At 42.3% G+C, this 13,006-nt stretch overlaps 1 protein-coding gene across 1 annotated transcript in view; it reads right to left on the bottom strand.

Moving 5' to 3' along the window:
• Positions 1–1,332: 1,332 nt before the first annotated feature.
• Positions 1,333–13,006, bottom strand: part of tmem108 (transmembrane protein 108) — a 65,198-nt gene continuing 53,524 nt past the window's right edge. Inside the window, 4 exon segments of the mRNA XM_080864819.1 lie at positions 1,333–1,580; positions 9,399–9,408; positions 9,410–9,551; positions 10,587–11,798. Of these exon segments, the coding sequence (XP_080720945.1) occupies positions 1,464–1,580; positions 9,399–9,408; positions 9,410–9,551; positions 10,587–11,798 (1,481 nt within the window). The 3' untranslated portion in view covers positions 1,333–1,463.

Here is a 13,006-nt window from a genome sequence, read left to right as displayed (position 1 = left end):
ATGAAGGGGAAAGGCCATTTTAAGTCCGCTCCATTTTTATTGAGAGCTGAAAGCTGCTATTCAAAACTGCTGGATGCTGGACTCCACATCGCCCAAAGACCTGCTCAGACTGACCGATAAGATCCAAGCCTGTATTTATCAAACTGCCGAGGGTTAAAATTCACCTAAAAACAAACTGCAGAACTGGTGAACTTGTGTGTTTCCATGCTATCACTGTCTGCTGCACAGCACAGCTCCGGTCTTCACTGTTTTTGACTGTTTTTCTGAGGCTAAGGTGTTTGGAATCATCATCATGCACTGCTGCCTGCGTCAAAGCCCCTTAGCTGCTATATAATTCCTAGAATGTATCTCAAAGTGTAGCAGCTGTATACCTGATTTCATCTAATGTTTAAATTTCTGTTTAGAATAATATTTTTTTTAAAAACCAAAGTGAATCAGTGAATTCATAAAGGGCCCAGCTCCCAGAAACATCTTTTCACTTTAGCGAGTTTTTATTGCTTTGCTTAAATTGTGACCATGAGGTTTAATTCTTACTTTCACAATAGAAACGTATTGACTCTACAAATTAATTTTAATGTTTTATTTTATGTATGTTTAATAACCAGGATGCCACTACAGCTTTACACCGTCCCCTCAGACCCCCTAGTCCCCTCGATACCTGGCAAAGCTTGTCTGTCTCTGTGTTTTAGGCCTGTGATTGACTGGCTCCAACCTCTCAGTGAACCCGGGCTGGATAAATGGCCAAAAAAAATAGATGGATGTTTAATCATCTTCTTAATTAGAACATTACCAGATAAAAGAACATACATTTTTAATATTAAAATCAATCTGTGTATCTGACTAGTCTGAGCAAACTGATCATTTGAAAGCCACTCTTAAGGGTTGAGTCATTTTAATGCCAGTCTTTACTTTTAGTTCTAAATGATCATTTTTAGTAAGTTTGATAAATACAGGCTCAGATTTCACAACCATTATTCCTCCACATATCCCTGCCTCTCCTCCCCCCGACTTATCTAGGTGCTTATTCAAGTTCAACAGGCTGTAAGTATTCAGGGATTGATTTTAAAGGAAAGTTAAACTTACAAAGAACAGCTTTAATCTTTTTTATAGCACATGTGTCTCTCTCTAAAGCAGATTTTGTGTGGCAACATCCACAGTGCACTCACCATCAAGCCACTGCAAAGAAACAAAACCACATATACTCTGTAATTTTATAAAGACAATAAAAACCTTTATCACAATTAAGCCTTTTGTAGAAAATGTACATCAGAAAAATACGCAGGTGCATCCTCGTAGTAAATAAGCGTCTGTTTACGCCGCGCTTCTTTCAGGTTGCTCTTTGTGTTTGTGATATACAGTATAAAGTCGAAGTCTCTGAATATTTACCACATATATAAAATAGACAAGAACAGCAGGGGGAGAGGAGGACGAGGATCTGCAGAGCTTCTCGCCCCTCTGTGTCTCTATATGGCAGAAGCTTTGTCTCTGTTGATGAAGAGGGTCTCCTGGCAGAAAGGGTTAACCAGGACCACGCTGCTGCCGCTGTAGTCTCCATTAGGGGGTAGACAGGTGTCATGATCCTGCAAAAAGTACATGCACAAAATAAGACGTAGTGGAAAAAAAAGGAAAGGAGGTGTAACTGTTAAGCAGCAGCTCTAATTCATGATTCACGCTTCAGGGCTCACCGTTAGCGCACACGCTACTGTATCTGAGTCTCTCTACAGGCGACGAGCAGCAAGTTTAGCGTGGAAGAGGACAGATAAAATATGGGTTTTGTGCACATCAGGGCTTTTAAGGAGATGGTGAACAAAGATATGTGGAAAAAAGCTCAGCGATCAGAGATACAAAGGGGAGGTGGTGGGGAAGATGTAAGAGCCTCACAAGTGGAGGAATAAAAAGGGAGAATGACTCAGAAGAAGGCAGCAGAGGGTGTTAATCTAAGTGTGCTGGGTGATGGTGAGTCAGCAGTAATGAGGTGGTGCAGGAGGTCGTTTTGAAAAAGTCCTTTTTCATCCAATCACATGGAACTACAGGAACACCATCATCATCACCATCACCATCATCAGGTTTACAGTCATTTCTGTCATTTTCCTATAGCACCAGGGAGGCTACAGTACGAGGCTTCTGCTCTACGGACACGTGCAAAGCTGGAAACAACACCTGGGTGTCACCAAGGGCATCCTACACACGATCCTCAGCTTCCCTCTCCTGACACCTCCGACAGGCGGCAAAGGAATGCAAATTGAGGAGGCAGAGAAATAAAATAAAGGAAACACACAGAGAAGATAATAAACATGCAAAGAGAACAAGCAATGGTACATAAAAATATACAGTTAAAAAGAATAGAGGGGGGAATTTGCAGAGAGTATAATATGCCTCTGTTATATCCCATCTTTTCCAACAGATGGCGCTGCCATGCACCTAAAAACAACATATTACACTTTCTGCTTTGAGCTGGACTTGAGCCTACAAAGCCTTAGTTTTGCATAAATATGAATGGGTTAGTTAAAAATAAAATAAAATAAATAAAATTGCATGCTGCCTAAAAGTTTCCAAGCCCCCTTTAAAAAGCACACCGATTAGGGGAATGTGTGTAAAATTATCATCATTAAGTGCAGAATATTTCTAATTAGTGGGAGACAGTAGCTTAAAAATGACCTGGTTTGCAGATTTTACAGTGTAAAAGCCTCATATCACTTTATTAAAAACCTGGGAGCTTCTGGTGTGGAGCGTGATATCAGATATAATGATTTGCAGAAGCAAAGAGGATACACAGGATTTAAAGAGTTTAAAGTGTCAGATAAAAATCTTAAGTCAAATATGTTGGACATCTTGTTATATTTATAGGCAATGTCTGACGAATTATAGGAAAGTGAGTTTACGGAAACTTCATGTAGCTTATGGACGACGCTGTGAGGTGAATACTGAAGAATCCAGATTTGTCTTTATCTTGTGTTATGTGATTTGTTTTGGAATGAATAAAGACTGAATTCATGCCAGAACACTATTTTAAACAAATGATATAATACAGTTGGGAACAAGATGATTTTACCAATCCCAAAGCTACTTACAGCAAAAACTAAGTGGGAACACGTGTGCTGAAAGATTAAGCTGTGAATTTACTGAGTAAATGGAAACGCTGCCAATTAGTAGAATTTCTTGGTTCAGAAGATTCCTACCAGAGCTCAAAGCGACATGAGAATTAAAGAGACCAAAGTTTAGCTTGGATTATCCATTTGTTCACAACAAAACATAAAATACGTAACATGACGGAGAAGGAAAGATATGGAAGACATGTTATTTACCACAAGAAGATGATACAGACCTTTTAAAATGAAAACGCAGACCTCATCAGCTGTTGTTTTATTGATCTGTGAAGCCTAAATGTGTTTTTCTGTTCTGTAAAGCAATTTTTAAAATAATATAAACGCATCATTGCTTCAAAGATTTTTTTTATGTAGTCAAAAATCCTCAACCAGACCAAAAACATTATAAAAACAGCTCAGTGTCATTTTATTAAATACACATACCCGATCATTAAATTTCATCATTAAATGAGTCTTTCTGATAATTTGAGAATGACTGAAGATCTTTGATCTTTCTTAAGGTTTATTTATTGATTAAGCTTGACAGATTTTTGTCTTTTATTCACATTTTTTTGTCTGCAGTAATCTGAAGCACCTGCAGTGGGTCCCACCACTCGTGTTTATGAAACACTGATCTTGGCTTATTAATGCTTTTCTTTTAAACAGATATAATGAATGCTTGTTGGATGCCTCAAAAATATCAGAAAATTAACTTTTAATCTTTGGATTTTTATACACTGGTTTCTATCTTTTGAGCATGCACAGACCGATATTATTGATAAATATAACTAAAATGATGCTTCACTGAAAGTTTGCAGTCTTGTATGTAATTAAACCCGCTCAGCTGAGGTTTATTGATTACTAATACCAAGTTACTAATAATGTATCAGTAAAGACTACTCAGTAGGTTGGCAAGATGGCGTCGTAGCGCGAACACCCGTCTCGCTGTGCTCCGGTGAGGTCCCCCGATTATCCGTCTAAAATACGTGTTCACCTGGTGAAACGTTACAAATGTGCGTGGGAGTAACTCTATAATGAGTCTGGACGACTATTTTTCTAAAATGCCTAACGTCAGGTCTAAGAAAAAGACAGCTCCGGTTGTGCAAGCTAGCGACATTGTGGGTCCTATGGCGGCTGAGCCTGAAGAAGCTAACGCCAGCGACACAGAAATCTCCGCTGACGCTGAGGAAACTGGGAGTGATATCGACCCGAATATCCTTGCGGCTCTGAGTAAGATAACTGACAGCATTACAACTTTATTGGATGTTAAAGTTGATACTGTGCTGGCCGCAATCCGTGAACAGACGTCTCGGATCCAGGCTCTGGCGACACGGGTGGGAGACGCCGAGATACGGATTTCAGGCGTGGAAGACACGGCAGGTGTATTGCAGGCGAAAGTGGCTCGACTCGAAAAACAAGTAACTGACATGGCAGACCACATGGACGATTTAGAGAACCGCAGCCGCAGATGTAACCTTCGCCTGGTCGGGCTTCCCGAGGGCACGGAGGGAAATGATGTTGTCGCCTTCATGGAGTCATGGCTCCCCTCCTATCTCGAGCTCACAACTAAAAATGGGAAGATCAAACTAGACCGCGCTCACCGCTCTCTAGCACCGAGGCCGGGCCCCAGCCAGCGCGCCAGACCCATCATTATGAAGCTTCACAACTTTGCTGATAAACAACGTGTGATGGCCGCAGCTTGGCGCCTGGCTACGCAGCCGAACCAACCAACAAGTCGGATCAAAGTCTCCTTCTTTAATGATTATTCAGCGGCGGTAGCCAAGAAACGCAAGGCTTTCGACGAGGTGAAAAGCTGCCTGAGGAAGAAGAATGTGGATTATGCATGTTTAGTAGGGCTGTTGCCAAATCACTGTTCTTTGAATGTTCCGTCACACAGCTCTTTCATGCCTTTTTTATTTTTATTTTATTTATTTATTTTTTCAACCAGGGTGTGGTGAACCCTTTGGCTCAATATGCTTTGTGTGATACATGAATAAGTCTAATAATGAGTAGGCTGCGAATATGCACCTGGAATGTACGAGGGGTTCACAGCCCTATTAAGAGGAGGAAGATATTTACTTGTCTAAGAAAGGACGGTGTAGATGTTGCTATGTTACAAGAGACACATCTTGATAATAATGAACACTTGAAGTTGCAACAAGGATTATATGGACAAGTGTTTTTTCATCCTTCACTACAAGAAGTAGAGGAGTGGCAGTGTTGATTAGGAAAAATGTACCTTTTGTAGTAACTGATTGCGTTAAGGATCTGAAGGGCCGCTACGTGATAGTCAAAGGGATTTTGCAAGGCCAAAATATCTTATTACTGAATGTTTATTTTCCACCTGCCCACCCAACTACCTTTCTTACCAAAATGTTTCTGGAATTAGCCCCATTTCTTCCTAACTCTACCGTTATTATTGGTGGTGATTTCAACTTAATGTTAAATCCGCTTATGGACAGATTTCCACACAGCATTGCAACTCCTTCTCCTCAGGCCAAAGCGCTTCATGCTCTATGCGACGAGTTTGGACTTGTGGATGCTTGGAGATATACTCACCCCTCCGATAAGCAATACACATTTTTTTCGGCTCCGCATAGGTCCCAAACTAGAATTGATTACTTTTTTCTCCCGAAAACTGACTTAGGTTCAGTAGTATCGTGCGACATAACAAGTATAATCATCTCAGATCACGCTAGGGTAATCATGGATCTCGATCTTAAAGCTGCGCTTCATAGGTCCCGCCACTGGAGGCTTAATACCATTATTCTTAAGGATGAGGAATTTACCTCTCACTTCTCTGCAGAATTTAAAGCGTTTTTGGATATCAACACCCCCTCAGCTACTACTGCCTCTGTTTTGTGGGAAACATGCAAAGCTTATGCGAGGGGCCTAATTATTTCGTATTCTGCGACAAAGAAGCGACAACGGATGGAGGAACAAAAATCTTTAGAGAGCGAATTGATGGATAAGGAGAAAACATATATTGCCTCCCCATCACCACCATTATGGCAAGAAATAACCGCACTCAGGTCAGCGCTGAATTGCCTTCTTACCAGAGATGCAGAGAAGAAACTTAAATACACCAGACAGAGGTTCTACGAGCATGGAGATAAGGCCGGTAAATGTCTGGCGTACTATGTTAAGAAGCGCGCAGAATCGAATACCATTGCAGCGATATCTGATGAAGGTGGCCACAAGATATATGAAAACAAACTGATAAATGACTGTGTTAAGAAGTTCTACGAAGCCTTGTACTCTTCTCAACAAGTCCCGGAGGGGGTGCAGCTGATGCATAATTTCTTCACCCAATTCGACTTACCAAATTTGTCAGAGGAACAGAAGACTGCCCTTAACAGCCCTATAACTAAGACCGAAGTGTTTAAGGCTATTAAATCACTGCGAAGTGGAAAGTCGCCAGGGCCTGATGGCTTCTGTTGTGAATTTTATAAACAGTTTCGGGATATTATTGTGGAACCGCTTCTTGATATGTTCAACCACTCCTTCATTACGGGTGAATTCCCGCAGACACTGAAGGAAGCCAACATTTCCATAATTCTAAAGAAAGGGAAGTGTCCTGATTTGTGCGGATCCTATAGACCTATAGCCCTCTTGAATGTAGATAGGAAACTGCTTTCTAAAATTCTGGCCACCCGCTTAGAAAATTTTTTACCTGTGCTGATAAGGGAGGACCAGACAGGCTTTATAAAGGGTCGAAACTCAGCCACCAATGTTAGACGCTTACTGAACGCTATTGTAGCTTTCAAGCAAAAATCTATTGACGGCCTGGTGCTTTCTCTCGATGCGGAGAAAGCATTTGACAGAATTGAGTGGTCTTATTTGTTGTATACTCTGGGCAAATTCGGCTTAGGGGAGAATTTTATAAAATGGGTCAAAGTTATCTACAATAATCCACAGGCAGCAGTCCTGACTAATGGACTTAGGTCTGATTACTTCAACACTCATAGGGGAGTTATGCAGGGCTGCCCCTTATCGCCCCTTCTATTCGCTCTGGCCATAGAGCCTCTTGCTGAGGCCATAAGGGCGACGCCCACAATACGTAGTTTAGAGATTGGACAGCTGTGTCATAAAATAACCTTATACGCGGACGACATCTTGATTCTTTTGACTAACCCTGTAACATCCGTACCCAGTCTCATTGAGGTGATTGACAGGTTTAGCCATTTCTCTGGCTATAGAATCAATTTGGCTAAGTCAGAGGCCATGCCTCTCGGTACTCTTTTCACAATGCCGGCTACTGTTCCTTCCTTTCCTTTTAAATGGTCTCCTAATGGATTTGTGTATTTGGGGATCTTTATTACCCCGTCTCTCGACCAATTGTACAAAGCCAACTTCACACCCTTATTTGGCAAACTCAAACAGGACCTAGAGCGGTGGGCGTCACTTCCTGTCTCCTGGCTAGGACGCATTGCCCTAATCAAAATGAATGTGCTGCCCAGGCTATTGTATCCTATCCAAATGATCCCCGTCTTGTTCTCTAAGAGAGTACTGAAGGACATAAATGGTTGGCTCACCTCTTTCATCTGGAACAAGCGCAGACCCAGACTCAAGATGGCAGTGTTGCATCTGCCAAGCTCCAGGGGCGGCTTGGATCTACCTAATATTAGATTGTATCAGCTTTCTGCCCATTTAAGATTTGTGAGCGACTGGGTTAGGGGTAAAACCTCAATCTGGTCGGATATTGAGACAGCTCTGTCACAATGCAAACTGAGCGATCTATTATTTTGTAATGATTTTAACGGAATTAAGGCCCTTTGTACAAATCCTGTAACAATCAACACCCTAAAAGCGTGGCGAATTGTCCGCCGTCTTGAGGGAAGATCGAGAATAACATCAACCTTTACCCCTATAATGAATAACCCTGCTTTCCCTCCGGGTTCTTTGGACCCCGGCTTTCAACGATGGTCTGATAAGAATATTAAGTCTCTTGGTGACCTTTTCTCGGGTGGTGAACTCATGTCGTTTGAACAGCTTACCAACAGTTACGGCTTGCCTAGACAGGATTTCTTTCGTTTTTTGCAAATACGACACTATATCACTCACAATACAACCCTTGCTGAGCACCCTGAAGTATCTGATGTTGAGAGGGTTTTGTTTGGGCAACAGCTGACGGTGTCTCTGAGTTCATTTTACCATGTGCTTAATGCTTTGACTACCACTGATGCGCAGGGGATTAGAGGTGTGTGGGAGAGGGAACTGTCGGTAACCATAGATGAAGATAAGTGGGATACCGTTTGGTCTCTCGCAAAAAGGATTTCAATTTGTACTCGGACAAGAGCAATCCAATTTAAGATTTTACACAGATTACACGTATCCCCTCACCGCAGACACCTCTTCAGCCGCTCTCTTTCCCCTGTGTGTCTTAAGTGCAAAACTGATGTAGGGACTTTAACTCACTGTTTTTGGTCCTGTTATAAGCTTCAAGAATACTGGGCTGACATTACAGGTGAACTGGGGAAAATCTTCCACGTTGATATAGAGATGGACCCTTTGTCCCTGATTCTAGGTCTTCCAAGTGACCGCCTAAAAGCGGCGGCCAACAAAAGATTGTATAACACTCTAACATTTGCAGCCAGGAAAAATATCCTCTTACAATGGATCAACGATAGGACTCCCACTGTCTGTGGCTGGCGCAAAATAGTTTTTGAACTGATTCCTCTGGAATACCTCACACACGTTATACACCACAGTGTGGGTCAGTTCTATGGGATGTGGCACCCCTTTTTGGACTATATTGGACCGGACCTTTCCGCTATCTTATTCAAAGGACTACTACACACGTGATCACCACCCGGGCGCTGTAAGACTGACTCACCACCTCTTGTATGTTATATTTTGTATTTTGTATCTTGTATTATGCCTTATTTAAGAGCTGTTGTGTACGTTTTGTGTTTGTACTGTTTTGTTGTTCTGTGTCTACTGTCGAGACACTGTCGTGTTAAAGGAAAATCTGCAATAAAAACAATGATGAAAAAAAAAAAAAGACTACTCAGTATACTGACACTGAAGCCAGTCTTTGAGATTCAGTTGCTGCTGTAAGTTTAAGTGAATACTTGATGTGAAGAACTGTCTAAGAATCAGATGCCCTGAGGAAAAATTTGAAAAAATCCTCGTTAATCGCAGCGGCACAGCGTCATGCTCATGGACATGGATCCTCTTGTTGTTTCCATATTCATTAAATGCATTCTGCTGACTGATAGCGAAACATCAAGTAAATGTGCGGCCTCTTTAAGTGTCTGCGGTGCAGAGCAGTAACAGAAAGGCAGCCTAACAGTGTCCAGTAGTTTGTACCTCACTCTCCAGAGTGTGGTATCTCTCTGGGCAGCTCCACGGCGTGTCTGCTGAAGTAGTCCATGGTGATGGCGTTGTTCCAGTAACTGAGGTTGTTCTCCTGACTTGAAGACTTTTTCTTCCTCCTCATGCAGCACACAGTCAACAGCACAGCTACAGCGGGCAGAGGAAAAAAAACGAGGCTCAGCACAGAAACGGGAATAGCTGCTGCTTCAAAAAGCCTCTGAAATCACCCACACCTGCTGCTCAGCAAGAGCCTGTCATGTTTCAGGACAACATGCTGCAGTTGGAAATCAATACTGCAAATTCTGAGCTGCCAGTCGTTCGGTGAAAATATACGAGAAGGCTTTCAGGAACCAGAAAGTAAAAGTACTTCATTTTCAGTGGGCTGGAGTGCACAAAATTATATTTTGCCTTGGGTGGAATAGCTTTTCACCAGTGAAAACCTTTTAAACCAAATTAATTTCATAAGGAACGGCCCTGAAGTGTAACTGGAGGCAGTCAAAAGGGATTCTGGGAAATCTAGAAGCTGACTGAGATAAACAAAGACAAGAAAAGTCAAAATTTAAGAATGAATTAAACTCACTTCAGAAATGTAATAAAATTACTAATAATGGTTAAAATATGCATGTGTTATAACAATGTGATCTACAATATAAAATACTGTGACCTGGTGCGGTGTCATTTTTTCCAATAGTGAGATGAGAGGATTAACACATAGGCTGCTGCTAAACCATTAAGGGTTGAGCACAAGCACATTAAAAACCAAAAAACACACAAGATGTTACCTTTTAAATGATTTTCATGCAGCTTTTCTTAAACTTTTTAACTATGGCATGTGTAAACTTAAATTGGATGAAAGAAGGTGGAAGCTAAATCGATAAAAAACAGGTCACCACAAGCAGGTGAATGTAAAGAGGTTAAATATGAATCTCAAGCCACAACCAAACAAGGGAAACCCACTAACTTAGATATGCCTATCTAACTAAGCCCATTTCTCTTTTTCTTCCCACTCTTTATGTGAAACTACACGGTGGCTTCTGTGGCTTCTTATTAAATATACAAGTGTGAAGGTGGTATAAACTCTCTGCAGTGCAGCAGACGATTGAGATTCTTTAAATACCAAACCATTTCTTTCAGACAGAATGTGACTCTCTTTGTTTTCCAAGCTGTTCTGGTTTTACTTACAACACGAGGACACGAGCACACTGATGGCCAGCACGATCCACACGATGGCCATCCTGCTAAAGCAGATGTCCTTTTGGGATGACGTGGAGTCGATAGCAGTGCCTGGGTTGTGGCCAGGTGTCGCGGTGGTGATTGGCAACTGTGTGATCTGGAAGTTCCCGCTGGTTGTGGAAGTGGGCTCTGAGCTGTTTGCCTGCTGTTCCATCTTGACTGATGTGCTCTTGGAGAAGTGCTCCCCATATGCAGTTGCATTCCCTAGCAGGTCAGTGCTGTTACCTTGAACAGAACCTTGAGACTGACTTTCCACAGTGGGGATGTCGTTCGCTGCAGTGCGAGTGGCGGGCGTGAGTGTTGAATTCTGTGTTGTGACGCCCGTCACGGTGGACGGGGCGCTGGACGCAGTGAAAGTTTGATTCTGTGGTGGGCTCTTGACAGTGACAACCAACTGAGCAGTGGGGGGCTCGTCCACTCCATGCACCTCGCGAAGGGTGATGGCGTGGTGCGAGGATCCTACAGCGTGATTCCTGAGTTTCAGGCCTCGTGCAGCATCAGCATCGACTGAGAGTGAAGAGGGGGGCTGCAGGCGTGGAGCATACCGCTGCCCGAGTTCCTCTACACTCAGCTTCTGAGGCCCTGTGTGGTTTGCATCGAGTGCATCCCCTTTTTCTGCTCCAGAGCTGGACAGAGGTGCTAGGGGGTTTGGGGCCCCTATAGCAGCAGATTCCACATCTATATTTGGCCTCTCTGCATTAGGAAATTTAGGACTGCTGCTGCTGCTGGCCTGGTTAGTGCTGACTGTAACTGGGTTATGGGCCCTGACCAATTTGTGCATGAGACTTCTGTTTACAACATCAGAGCTGGGCTCTTTGGGGTGATTCACATGACTGCCAGTGCTCACAGTGTTTGGGGTGACTCTGTCATAACTGGGAGGATCCTCACGAGCTAAGTTGGAAGCTTGGGCAAGCCGATGCAAGTGTAAAGGGGGAAGAGCAGACGTAGGAAGGAGGGCATTTGTGGGTTGCATGCCTTTGGGTGACCATTCCCCGCTACTCGACCCCTCCTGATGCCAGTCCAGGGGTGGAGGTTTGGGCGAGGACAAGGGGCTGCTGTGTGTGACTGCCATGTAGACAGAGTCCTGGGATGTGTGGCTGAGGTACAGCTCCTGTGCTGATGACACCAGTCCTGCTGGCAGTGCTAGGAATGCTAGAACACCTGCAGAAGCAAACAGAATAACATAGAAATCCTTTTTAGTCTCACGAACTCTTGATTGTTTCCTGTAAAGTTGATTTTTTAAAACTCTTTTTTTTCTCCTGTGCATTTTGTTTAGCAAACCTTGATGAAGCTGCAGCCCTGCGGCTATAACTGACTGCTCGGCTGTTTAGTTGATAAGTGTGGCATTGTCTTGCATTCATTATGCTTCTTAGCCTTTAATCTACTGAAGCGTTATGCGTGTCAGTCACCTAGTTTAACTAGATTGCTTTATTAACTGCATTATTCACTAGAACAGCGCTACTGCGTGTATCTGTGCATGGATAAGGTGGCAGCTGGGACGGAGAGGATGCTTCTCTCCTTGGACACGCAGTTCTCTTGTAATAAAACAGTAAGATATAGCTGCAAATAATATTCTTAGCAATCCAGTTTCTATAAATGTTCTTGTTTAAAGCAAGACATCAGGAAAAAAACAAGTTTTCTCATGTGTAAGTCATTAATTTGTCCTTTCAGACAACATTTAGATTTATTTTTTTACACATTTACCATTGGACAGCCGCACAAAATACCTGAGTAACCAGTAAAGTACCACATCTATATTAGTTAGTCCATCAGTTAAAACTTGGTTATTTCCTAATTTATGAAGTGTTACAAACCTTTGAGTTTGGAATGTCAACAAGCTGAAACTAGAATTTTTAACCTTACTTTAACCAAAGTTTACGGGGAATTATGCACTCTGGTACATTAAATATATAAGGTCTCATTTGCACATTTAGACATGACATAAAAAAATAGAAAAATAGTAATAGAAAAAGATGATTTATCATAAAGGAAAAATGCTTACTCTGTTCACCTCTTACACTGTCCTTTGTCATCATAAAATAGAGTCAACAGTCAGATGGTGAAATGTGTCTTGTTAGTAGACATAATGACTTCTAATGATTTTCCTACAATTAATACAGTAGATTGATTTATGACAGTCTCAGTGTCAGTATGGCCTACTTAAAATGCTAAAGCCATCTCTAAGAGCTTGACAGATTTGCTTTCTCAAGCTCAATCCCGTAAGGAGGCTGCGTAGTGACAAGACATTAGCAGGTGCCAGCGGGGAATAGTGTTATCTAGACAGCTAGAAAGTCATAGAGGGAGGAATGTGAAAGGGCTTATTAATTTCCACATTAACTCTCTCCTTTCCACCCCTTATTTATACTTAA

Source organism: Rhamphochromis sp. 'chilingali' (assembly GCF_963969265.1).
Source record: "Rhamphochromis sp. 'chilingali' genome assembly, chromosome: 18".
Taxonomy (NCBI): domain Eukaryota; kingdom Metazoa; phylum Chordata; class Actinopteri; order Cichliformes; family Cichlidae; genus Rhamphochromis; species Rhamphochromis sp. 'chilingali'.
This window is presented reverse-complemented; position numbering and strand designations above follow the sequence as displayed.